We start from the raw sequence: 12,222 nt of genomic DNA, 5'->3' as shown, positions 1-12,222 counted from the left end.
GATATGTATTATGGACTCAAAATTTCCTTTACACACTTGACAAACCTCATTATCTCTGATATGTCGTATCACTCTCTCCACATTTGTCATTATCACCTGGTGACTCACAAGCCAAAAGAAAACCTGGATTCTCTCAAGTGCCACCACTTTTCATATCCACTTAAAGAAGCGCTCCATACATGGTTAAGGTTCATCCTCCTGCCTCAACAACGTGTATGCGGAGCTGACTGTAAACTCACCACTCGGGTTCCCTTGCCACGAAATCGTATCTCTCAAGCCCATCAATCCCTTAATTACCATTGCATTTAAACGGTGAGTAACATTCTCCGGTAAAACCTGACCCAGGTGTGCCAAAACCAGCTTGTACCCTCAGACCAATACTCCTCGACCCTTGTCTCCATATCAATCAAATCTAGTTGTCATGAAGCCCGTGACAACAACGGTTCTCCCAACGAATTTTTTTTTCCTTTTTTGGCAAATGGGTTTCAACTTTCAAGTTTTGTGAGAGCACCTCCATTAGTGATAAATGGAGTGTCTTCTTTTATTTTTTAATATTAGATTAAAGACACTCATCAAGAATGAGAAACAAAAACGTCTTTAACAAGACACTTAAGCCCTTATTGAAGACACTCTTAAATTTTGTGTCATATTTTGATTGGTTCTAATTTTTTTAGATTAATATTTAATAAATAAAATTAATTAAAGACATTTTTAATGGCGTTGTGTGATGAGGATGGTCTAAGGGATATTACGTTAAGGATTTTTTTTTGGTAAGTGGACGGGAGACTATGTCTCCCGTCCAGGATATTACGTTAAGGATATCCCTTATTTTCTAAGGGATATTACGTTAAAGATATTACGTTAAGGATTGAATGTAGTTAATTGTACCTGATCTGAATATCAGGAACTAATTTTTGTTTATTATCCGTATTCGCTCGTCTTTGATATCTTGTTTTCCGGATCGATCAGATCGTAGCAAATCCTAAATCATGTATATTAGCTCCATGGCTAGTTACAACACTACAATTATAGTTACAACACATTATTTCAAAGATTTGTTGTGGAATCTCTCCAGAAAGATCGAAGATTTTGAAACTATGGAAGTAGCCTAGGAAGTAAAGCTTGTGATCCTTGTAAACCATACCGAAACAATCTAGAGTTTGGGGGATTTGATTGCACGAGGTATCTCCTTTCTTGGAATAAAATACACACCAATCCATAAGTCCCCAAACAACAACATAATCTTTGGTTTTCTCGTTAATCCAAAACACAGGGTATCGTATATTCCTACCAACGTATGGTTTATACCTACAACCAGGGCCGGCTCAAAAAAATTAAGAACCCTGAGCTGAAAAAAACAGTTGGTCCTAATTTCTTATGTATATATATAAAAAAAAAAATTTGGACCCTAATTTTAATAAATTTAGTTGAAAAAAAAGACAAAAAAAATTTGGGACCCTGTGCATGAGCACTCCCCGCACATGGGGAGAGCCGGCACTGCCTACAACCGTACAATAGTTGGCATATTCATTTCATCATTTGGTAGGTAGATTTTCTATCGTTCCATGTGTTGCGAATTTTAGAATATGTTAACAAACTTTAGTGTTAGTAGAGGTTTTTTTTTTTTTTTTTTAATGACTAAGAGGTTCTCGGCCTAAGACCAGAGCATTTTATATGGTCCCCTCTCAAGTGCCACTCGAACCGACGATCTTTAGGTTTTGTCTAAAAGTTTTTACCACTTCAGCTATTGACACTTGGTAGATTTAATATCTTCATTTCAATCGTTTGCTTCCTCTATATTATATGGCCATGATCATGATCATCTCAACACGATCAAGTAATTTGGATATATTTATGTTTATCAAAGCATATAAATTAAGTTTTGATGTTGAAAGAATGTTAATGGGTTCGGAAAATTAGTGGAAACACGTATGTTAAAATCTTTTATTCAAAATCAGCACTGAAAGAACACATAATATTGAAGAGAAAAACGTAGTTGAGATCAACATCATGTAAGCGTGAAACTAGGTACGAACCATTGAGCTCTAGAGAATTGAAATGAAAAACTATCAAATGTGTGCAGCGGCTCCGTCTTACGTGTCTCAAGATTGAAGATAAACATGTCGGTTGCGTGCTTTTGATAAGCATTATTGAAATAGATGGAATTTCTAATGAATCCATTAGTGTCATTGGCGGACACAGTGATGCCTTGATCCAAAAGAATTGACTCATCTCCCAGAGAATTAATCCGTCTTCCTGAAGAAATATCGAAAACCTGGAAGCAGCAGTCCCTCTTCACTCTTTCAACCTTGAGGGATTTTCCTGTGAGTGTGACTACAAGTGTTGTGGCCCAAACGCCCCGTCCACGTAAGGAACTACGGTCTACGAAAACACTCCATTCAAAGATTTGTTGTGGAATCTCTCCAGAAAGATCGAAGATTTTGAAACTATGGAAGTAGCCTATGAAGTAAAGCTTGTGATCCTTGTAAACCATATCGAAACAATCTGGAGTTTGGGGGATTTGATTCCAAGAGGTATCTCCTTTCTTGGAATAAAATACACACCAATCTCTAAGTCCCCAAAGAACAACATAATCTTTGGTTTTCTCGTCAATCCAAAACACAGGAGATCGTACATACCCACCTCTGGACTTCATTCGTCCTTTGCGACTTGAAACGCCTAACTCATAACCTTCCCACAATAACTCCACGGGAAGTAGATTGATCCTCTCGCGGGTAAAGAGATTCACAATGTAGAGAGTAAACAGAGGATCTTGCATAAGGAGCCAACTTCCATAGGTTGCCCTACAAATACTCTTTGCAAATTCCTCACCAACATCTTGCGTTTTGTAAAGTTTGTCTTTTTCATCGGGATTGAACAACGTGCATGAATTGTTATCATTGTTTTCTTCGGGGAAGAGAATGAGCCAATGGATCTGATTTGTGGGCACGGATTGTCTCGAAGCAGAGTACCAAGACGAACACACGGACTTGGCTCGGTTGAAATTAGCAAAACTTAGGCATTCAAACACCGAACTCAAGAGATCTAGAGGAAGCTCCGACCAGGATTTGGGTGTAACTCGCCTGAGACGCTCATGAGAATTAGGGTTTTGCTTCTCCTCTATCTCCATGGAAAACTCAAAATTGAGAGATTTTTGTTACAAATAATCGAGATGATTGAATTGTTTTCTCTAAGCCTCAGAAGTTCCGTATTAATACAAAACAAAACCAGACCGTCATGTATTATATGGGCTTTGATTGGCCCAGTCCATATAACCCGCCGGTCACCCACTGTGCCATTAGAGGCACTTCACTAAGTTGACAAAAAAAAAAAAGATTGCATATAAAATAGTAAAGATGAGAAAAACGTTTCCAGGTTTCTCGGAATATGTGTTTATAATTAGAATTTAACCCGCGGGGCTATATTTTTTTTTAAAAATGTAATGATATTTTTTAAAATATTAACGGAAGATATATCATATTAGTTTGTATTTTTAAATGTAGATATCTATCTATGTATTATTTAGTGTATGATTACTATTGTTTAGGTTTCAATTTTTGAAGTATAGATACGAAAACATACATTTTTTTAAGTAACGATGTATGGTCAATTTTAAAATTTTGAATATTTTACTCCGCGGTATACTGTGGGTCGATTTTTTTTATAACTAAAATTTTAAATTTTAAGTTGTATTTGTTTTGTTAATATTGTATGTTTTGTTTTGTGTTTAAAGTTGTATAATTGTATTTTTATTGTTAATTTTAGGATTTCATCCGTGATATACCGTTCTTTATTAATATCGACTCAAACCTGTCATCCCATATAAACCCATCTATATTATCCCGTTAGCTAAATTATTAGTTTTATAAAATCCAAGAAAATAAATTATTATTGTTATAAAATCCAATAATTTCAAGATCTCACATGTGGTATACCGTTCCTTGAATGATTTTAAATTTATACTACTAATATATATTTTAAATTTATCATATAAATTATATGATTTTTCTATGTGAATATTTTGATTATTATAAATTAGTAGTTTTATTGTTATGCAAAATGTTAATATAAATATTTGCTATAAATCGGTTTTATGCATATTTTGTAGAGTAAAATTCACAGAATTTTTTTTGAAGATATATGGAAAGATTGTGTATAGATTTTTAGAAACAAATTAGGCAAGATATCGTTTGGTTAATATCTTTTATTTAAATTTTGTAAAACTAAATAATAAATGTTAATTACATGGACTCGTAAATTAGGTGGAATTTCAGGATTTATTTCATATTTGTACTTCAAAAATGTATATATAGATACTCCGAGAAATAAGTAAAATGAGAATAACGTTATCAAGTTTTCTTGGAGTACGCTTACTCATCTCTCTCCCGAATTATTAGACAACATATAATATAACGGAAAATAATGATAAAATACACAATCCTCGAAACTATAAAATTTACAAACATAAAAAATTATAATATAACAAAAATTTGATTTTCTTAAATAACTTCTTATGCTTTTTTTATTTATTTAGAAACGTTTATGAGTAGACATTATCAAAGGATCCATATGAAGCCCAATATAGTGTCTCATGTGTAGTCCAAAAGCCCATGTAATGGTCCATGTAACTAGGGTTCTTAGCAAGATAGTGACTCATATATATGGGAAAACGGCATTTTTTAACCTCAACTATTTGCTGGCGGATTTTTCCAACCTAAACTATGACCCCCAGTCGATTTCAACCCGAACCCAGAAATAATACAAAATCAAAACCTAAACTAATGTAAATGAGCCGATTTCAACACGACGTGAAACAATGTTAGTTGGGAAGTTAACAGTTTCAAAGTTATTTGATTTTATTTTCAAGGTTTGATGAATGTTGTAGAGAGAGAATTACCCAAGGTTGAGTAATCGTTAACTTCCGAACTAACACCGTTCCGCGTCGTGTTGAAATCGGCTCATTTGCATTAGTTCAGGTTTCGATTTTGAATTAATTTTGGGTTTGGGTTGAAATCGACTAGGGGTAATAGTTTGGGTTGGAAAAACCCGCCTGCAAATAGTTGAGGTTGAAAAAGGCCGTTTTCCCCTCATATATATAGTCATGTAATGAGAACTTTGTTAACTTTGAGAGTTGTCTCAAAACAACTCTCCTTCTCCATTTTTATAAAAGTATCAATCATTGAATCATTGTGTTCTTGGTGACAATCTAAAGTTTTTTCATTACATGACTATATATATGAGTCACTATCTTGCTAAGAACCCTAGTTACATGGACCATTACATGAGCTTTTGGACTACACATGAGACACTATATTGGTTTCATATGGATCCTTTAATAGACATAATAGTTTTTAAGATTTAAAATAGTTCAACTATCTATATTTAATTCGACCAAACTATTTGGCATGTCACTTTGTGGTGAACTCATGGCTCATGATCTTTTGCTCTTCACCATTTTAATTGCCCCAAGTCCCGGTTCAACTATTCATGTGTTCTTGAAACAGTTAGGTGATATATTGTTAAATTAGAGAGATAAAGAGATTGGTTTGTTAAACGTTTTCACCACTCCAACCACTATAACCATCACCATTCACCACTATCAAAACAACCACCACGCCGTTACCACTACCACCGCTATCACCAATTTTTGAAATAGTAAATTCTAATTTATATATACAATTTTTACACATATATATTAGGTTTGGGTATAATTTTTTTTTGGTTTAGCATTTAGTATATTAAAACTAAAATTGATTTACGAATGATTTATGAAAATAGTACAGTACAACATTTTATTCCTTATACATCATAGATAGTACAACATATTTTTACTTATAAATAATATTCACCGTTTATAAATTCACATACGATTTTAAAAATTCGACTTATGCCGTATGTAGAAAAAACCACACATTTCACAAATCAATAAACCCCTAGGTATTATTGATTTGTAAATCCATATAAAATTTGAAAAGTTTTATTAATTATGAAATATAGATATATGGATTTTGAAATAAATGTGAAGACTCATGGATTTGAATCCTTTGGATTTTTAATAGGATTTTCATTAGTAGTTAGTATAAATTATAGAACCAATAACGTATTATTTTAATCATGATTTTATAGACCCTTTCAAAAACCAAAGAAAATTAAATTTTGATTTACACAAATTAATATGATTCTTCGTCTTGTGCAGAGAAGTGGCCGTCGCTATCGCCGCCGACGCCTCACAGTCGGCGACCCGTAGTTCTCACAGTGTTTCACTCAAACTCCTCCGACTCCTCTCTCAATTTTTTTCCAAGCAAGCTTCTTCAATCTTCCTCGTGTGGTTTTTTCAAAGGTCTCTCTCCATCTCCGATTAGAACGGAGTGAGGTAGAAGATTCCTCTCATTCTCTTTTAGAAACCTTATCTATATTACTTGGTAGAGTGATTTCTTGGAATTTGGGTTTTTGGGTGAAATCAGTTGAATATAGAGTTGGTTTCTGAAATGTTGGATTCTAGGCTGAGATTCTTCCTTGAAAGATGTGTAGTGATTCAACAGGCAAAGCAAGTTCATGCACAGTTAGTAGTGAACCGTTATAACCATCTTGAACCCATCTTGGTTCACCAAACTCTTCACTTCACTAAAGAGTTCTCTAGAAATGTTGTCAACTATGTCAAAAGAATCCTCCACGGGTTTAAGAGTTCCAAAGGTATGGATTCTTTCTCTTGGGGATGTCTTGTTCGGTTCTTGAGTCAGCATAGGAAGTTTAAAGAAACGGTTGGCGTCTACATCGAAATGCATTATTCTGGGATTCCTCCTAGTTCACATGCTATAACCTCAGTGTTGAGAGCTTGTGGTAAGATGGAGGATATGGTTGATGGCAAACCGATTCATGCTCAGGCTCTTAAAAATGGATTGTGTGGTTGTGTTTATGTTCAGACAGGTCTGGTGGGTTTGTACTCTAGATTCGGTTACATTGAGATGGCAAAGAAGGTATTTGATGATATTGCAGAGAAGAACACAGTTTCGTGGAACTCGCTTTTACACGGGTATCTGGAAAGTGGGAATCTAGATGAAGCTCGCAGAGTCTTTGACAAGATTCCAGAGAAAGATGTTGTGTCATGGAATCTGATTATATCGAGCTATGCAAAAAAAGGTGACATGAGCAATGCATGCTCTTTGTTTCTGACGATGCCTTTGAAAAGCTCGGCTACTTGGAATATTTTGATTGGCGGGTATGTGAATTGCAGGGAAATGAAACTAGCAAGAACCTATTTCGATACAATGCCCCAGAAGAATAGTGTCTCTTGGATTACAATGATTTCAGGGTACACAAAATTGGGAGATGTTCAGTCTGCTGAAAAGCTCTTCAGACAGATGTCTAGGAAAGACAAACTCGTCTATGATGCCATGATTGCTTGTTATGCTCAAAACGGCAAGCCAAAGGATGCTCTGAAGCTATTCTCTCAGATGCTTGAAAGTAATTCAGATATTCAACCGGATGAGATCACACTCTCAAGTGTTGTATCAGCTAGTTCACAGTTGGGTGATACCAGTTTTGGTACATGGGTTGAGTCATATATAACCGAACATGGAATCAAGATCGATGATCTTTTAAGTACCTCTCTAATTGATCTTTACATGAAAGGCGGAGACTTTGCCAAGGCATTCAAATTGTTCAACGATCTAATCAAAAAGGACACAGTTTCTTACTCTGCTATGATCATGGGCTGTGGGATAAACGGCATGGCCACAGAAGCGAACTGTTTGTTTAGAGAGATGATCGAAAAGAAGATCCCTCCAAATCTAGTAACATTCACAGGACTATTATCAGCGTATAGCCATTCAGGTCTTGTTCAAGAAGGCTACAAATGCTTTAACTCCATGAAAGACCACAACCTAGAACCCTCCGCTGATCATTATGGGATAATGGTGGATATGTTGGGACGAGCCGGGAGGCTAGAGGAGGCATATGAACTGATCAAGAGTATGCCGATGCAGCCAAATGCTGGAGTTTGGGGAGCGTTGCTTTTAGCCAGTGGGTTACACAACAACGTGGAATTTGGAGAGATTGCGTGCAGTCACTGCGTTAAACTGGAGACCGATCCTACGGGTTATCTTTCGCATCTTGCTAATATATATACGTCTGTTGGTAGATGGGACGATGCAAGGAATGTTAGAGATAGTATGGAAGAGAAGAAACTGCGTAAGACACTTGGGTGTAGCTGGGTTGAGGGTTCATATCATTGAGATCTCGGGGAATACATATTTTGGTTTCAGGATATACAGATTTCGGTTTAGGATCATCAATCCACATCGGTCTGAAATCAACTTGCGCTGATTTGGGTAAACCAGAATGTGTAGCCGGTAAAGAGATTAGGGATCAGCTTCTACATCCAAGAGTAGAAGAAACCGAATAAAAATTTGGAAATATAACCTTACATGACAAACCTACATCAGACCTAAACCTTGAGAGTCTGCGTGTGGAACAGAGGATTGACGATTACTTTGAGAAAGAAAATCACGTTGATGTCATGAGAGGGCTTGTGTCGTGAATCAGAAGGTAAAGACGGTGTCCATGTACTGACTGGGAGAGAAGACGGTGTGGGACAGATGGTTTGATGCTCAACAACATTCGAAGAGGTTGGCCTTGGAGAAGACATGATTAGCGTGTCATTGGCTAGCCCTGATGGACGTGTAGTAGGCAGTGGTGTCGCTGGCCTGCTGGTTGCAGCCTCTCCTATTCATGTGGTTGTATGAAGTTTTATAGCCGGCAGCAAGATCAGAGACCGAAGCAGCAGAATCACAACATGTCGTCTCCAATGCCAACCACAATTGCAGCATGTAAACTGAAAACAGTACCTTATGTTAATAGCTTCCTTGAACTGTCCTTTCAGCTTAAAGACCCCACTTAACCATTAGATTATAGCACAGATACGACTGAAGAAGAAAAACAAAATCTAGCCACTATGAAAGATACAGTGCACTACTACAGTGGCTTCTTTAAAATTGAAATCAAGTCCAAAGCAGTCACCGATGATCACTCTAATGCTTCACTAGACTGGTGATAGGTGATTCGGATGGTGTCAATCTCCCACATAACGACCATCCAGGCATCCACCACATCCAAAGCAATAAACTATATTTATTTATAAGTATTAAAATAATAACTAAACAAATACGAAGCATGGGCGGTGATAAATGAGTTTTTATGTGTTTTAGATATTATTCTGATAACTATAACTATAAAATATAATTTCTCAGTTTATTAATTAGGATGTGGTGGATGGTTGTGAAGTACCTCTCTGATCGATCTTTAAAAATGAAAGGCAGAGACTTTGCCCAAGAGAATGTGTAGCTGGCCGGTTAAGAGATTGGGGAACAGGATTCACTTTCTAAAGAGCTGAAGAAACCGAATAGAAAAGTTGGAATAACAATCCTAAGTTACAGACCAACATAACACCTAAACCTTGAGAGTCTGACATGTAGAGCCCTAATCTGGAAACCAAAATACAGAGGATCTACGGGTTCTTTAAGGAAGAAATCACGTCAAAGTGATGTTAAAGTCATGAGAGAGCTTGTGTCTTGGATCAGAAGGAAAAGACGGTGTCCATGTACGGATCGGGAGACTAGATGGCATGGGACGGATGGTTCGATGATCAGCTACATTCGAAGAAGTTGGCATTAATGGAGAAGACATGAAGTTGTGGTTCTGCTGCTTCGGTCTCTGATCTTGTTGGTTTGTTCCGGCTAAGAAACTTCCTACAACCACCTGAATAGGAGTAGCTGCAACCAGCAAGCCAGCAACACCACCACCTACTACACGTCCATCAGGGCTAGCCAATGACACGCTCATCCCGCCTGTTCTACTTCGTGTCCCATCCGAGTCACTAGGCATGAATGTTCCGGACAGTGACAATATCTCAAACCGACCCTTTAAAAACAGCATAAGCATTCGTCAAGATCAACAAAGAATTACATGAAAACAAAAAGCAAGGAAGAGGCATTCCTGTTCGATTGTTTCAATTTATGGTTACAATTAATAAAATTTGGTTTGATTTTGGTTTGGTTGTTTGGTTACAGTCATTTTCATCTATCCAACAAGAGAGATTGAGATTGAAACCATACCTCATAGGTCAATGTACCACCAGATGAATGAGGCTGACGAAGTGTAACACTAGAAACGACACCGTTTGCGCATAAAACGCAAATAGCTAGAGACCCTTGTTGAGAAAATGATATTATCCTCTTCGTTACGTCCTATAAAACCAAATTGCCCACTACTAAATCATTAAGTACTACTCTTAAAATAAACACATTCTTAATCTGTGTATACATATTGTCATATTGTCCTAATTACCTCGCCTGCGTTGACCGTAATAATATGCGGCGTGAAATTAGCGGCAGCAGAGGAAGGAGCCCATTCACCTTCACAAGCACAACAATTACACCACCAAAAATCTCCCCAATAAACATGCAATTATTATTATACCGTATATATATATATATATTTATACGTATAATTGACCGTATATGTACGGACAAAAAGTTGTAATAAGAGGTCCCACTTGGAAGTAGAAGCTTTTTCTTTCTTTGCATGTTTTAACTTAAGACCCAGAAAGATCCCAAAAATCTCTTTTAAACAATTTTTTTAAGTCACGCGAGAACTCAAGATTCAGTCTAAACGAAACATAGATTTTGACAAAAGATTAACCAAAAAATGAAAAAAAAATTATTACCTAAATTCTCGACCTGGTACTTTGGTCTGATGAAGGAGCTTGGAGTTGCTGGTTTCATTTTGCCACGTTTCTCCGCTGTCGTCGAGAAATCGATGACATGAGAAGTCGTTGGTGCGGCTGTTGATATCGGATTCGGTGAAAGCGTCACCGCTGCTCCGTCGTGTCTGTACTTCCTAGGGCGTCCACGCCTCTTCTTTATCGGTCCGCTTGAGAAACCATCCATCGCCGCCGGCGGAGTAAAGGATTTTTGCGGCGGTGGAGGAGGAGGAGGAGCGACGGAGGTGGGAGGTGGGTTTGAAGTTTCTGATCTTGGAGCCATGTGGAAGTCTGACGGCGCGTTGGATCTCACCACCGTAACGCCACCGTCGCTCCCGGTGGTTGTTTTCACAACTTCTCCGGTAGACTCCATATCTTTAGCGATTTAAAAAAAAAAAAAAAAAAAACTTTTTGACAAACCTAAAATAGATTTTGGAAGAAGAAGACTTAATTTTTCCAAATCCAAAGCTTAAACCAAAAGAAGAACAAAAATATTATTTATAAAAAGGTTGAAAATCAGATTAAAAATCAAAGAGGAAGAAGAAATACATGAGACTATGAGAGTATATTTTCTTGTATATATTATTTCTTAGAATTAAAGCTAGGAAAATTATTAAGATGGAATTAGGAAATGTTTGATAGGAAAGTGAGGAAATTTAGATTTATTTATGCTGTGTGGTTTAGATGAAAAAAGAAAATAAATATTTTTTTTGACAGCAATGAATATTTGATTTTGAATTTGGAAATTAAAAAAAAAAAGACGTTTCCTTATATATTTTAATATTATTTCAGGCTTTTAGTTCATTTCCTTCCTAACTTTTTCCTTGTCTGTCCGTTTAAATTTAATATTGAATAAAGTAATACGAAAAGAAAATGTATTGTTTTCGTGAAAAGGAAATGTATTTAATAGGGGCGTTATAATACAACTCACAATAATTTATATTTTACTTCGAGAAAATAATATCTTTTTGTCATATATAGAAATTGGAATTCGTGTTTTTGCTGGAATCCGATGGAGAAAATTAATAAATTAAAAGAGAGAATAAATAATAAATAGTAAGTAGAAGAAAAGAAAAACGGAAAGTGGGTGATACTAATTTCTTTGTTTTTAATTATTTTTTTAGTCTTTTCTGTTTTTTAAAATAAAAAGGTGGCCTGCAGATAAGACTTGTTTTTTTTTTTGTCATTCTTTTGCGGTGTTTTTATATCATTGTTGTTTTAGAAAATGATTTTTGCAAAAAAGTAACGTAAAATACTAGACGACACAACTAAGGTAAATATTGGCTTCTAAGTAAGTAATTTCACTTCTAAGCTAACCAAAAAAAAGAGCGATTTGCATTTCCTCCAAAGTTATATGTTGGTTAAGAAAGCCACAGTATTCCTTTTTAAAATCTACTTCAGCAAATTGTGTCGATTAACAAACAACTCTACTCGGAATTGTGTCTATTTTGAAACTAAATCTT

General features: G+C 36.1%; 3 protein-coding genes across 3 annotated transcripts; 1 reads left to right on the top strand and 2 right to left on the bottom strand.

The window, feature by feature from the left end:
• Positions 1 to 1,932: 1,932 nt before the first annotated feature.
• On the bottom strand, positions 1,933 to 3,159 carry LOC110226374 (putative F-box protein At4g22170). Its single transcript, XM_021017906.1, has one exon. The coding sequence runs from the start codon at positions 3,128 to 3,130 to the stop codon at positions 2,009 to 2,011; it is 1,122 nt and encodes a 373-aa protein (XP_020873565.1). The 5' UTR covers positions 3,131 to 3,159; the 3' UTR covers positions 1,933 to 2,008.
• Positions 3,160 to 6,150: 2,991 nt separating this feature from the next.
• LOC110226356 (pentatricopeptide repeat-containing protein At4g22760) lies at positions 6,151 to 8,973 on the top strand. Its single transcript, XM_021017741.1, has one exon. The coding sequence runs from the start codon at positions 6,489 to 6,491 to the stop codon at positions 8,232 to 8,234; it is 1,746 nt and encodes a 581-aa protein (XP_020873400.1). The 5' UTR covers positions 6,151 to 6,488; the 3' UTR covers positions 8,235 to 8,973.
• Positions 8,974 to 9,350: 377 nt separating this feature from the next.
• LOC9303824 (AT-hook motif nuclear-localized protein 2) lies at positions 9,351 to 11,164 on the bottom strand. Its single transcript, XM_002867706.2, has 4 exons — positions 10,724 to 11,164; positions 10,345 to 10,412; positions 10,113 to 10,244; positions 9,351 to 9,918 (listed from the first exon to the last, which is right to left on the bottom strand). The coding sequence occupies exons 1-4, from the start codon at positions 11,130 to 11,132 to the stop codon at positions 9,529 to 9,531; spliced, it is 999 nt and encodes a 332-aa protein (XP_002867752.1). The 5' UTR covers positions 11,133 to 11,164; the 3' UTR covers positions 9,351 to 9,528.
• Positions 11,165 to 12,222: the final 1,058 nt, after the last annotated feature.

The sequence above is a fragment of the Arabidopsis lyrata genome (assembly GCF_000004255.2).
Source record: "Arabidopsis lyrata subsp. lyrata unplaced genomic scaffold ARALYscaffold_7, whole genome shotgun sequence".
Taxonomy (NCBI): Eukaryota; Viridiplantae; Streptophyta; class Magnoliopsida; order Brassicales; family Brassicaceae; genus Arabidopsis; species Arabidopsis lyrata.
Note: the sequence above shows the minus strand (reverse complement) of the source record. Positions and strands in the feature narration are given on the sequence as shown.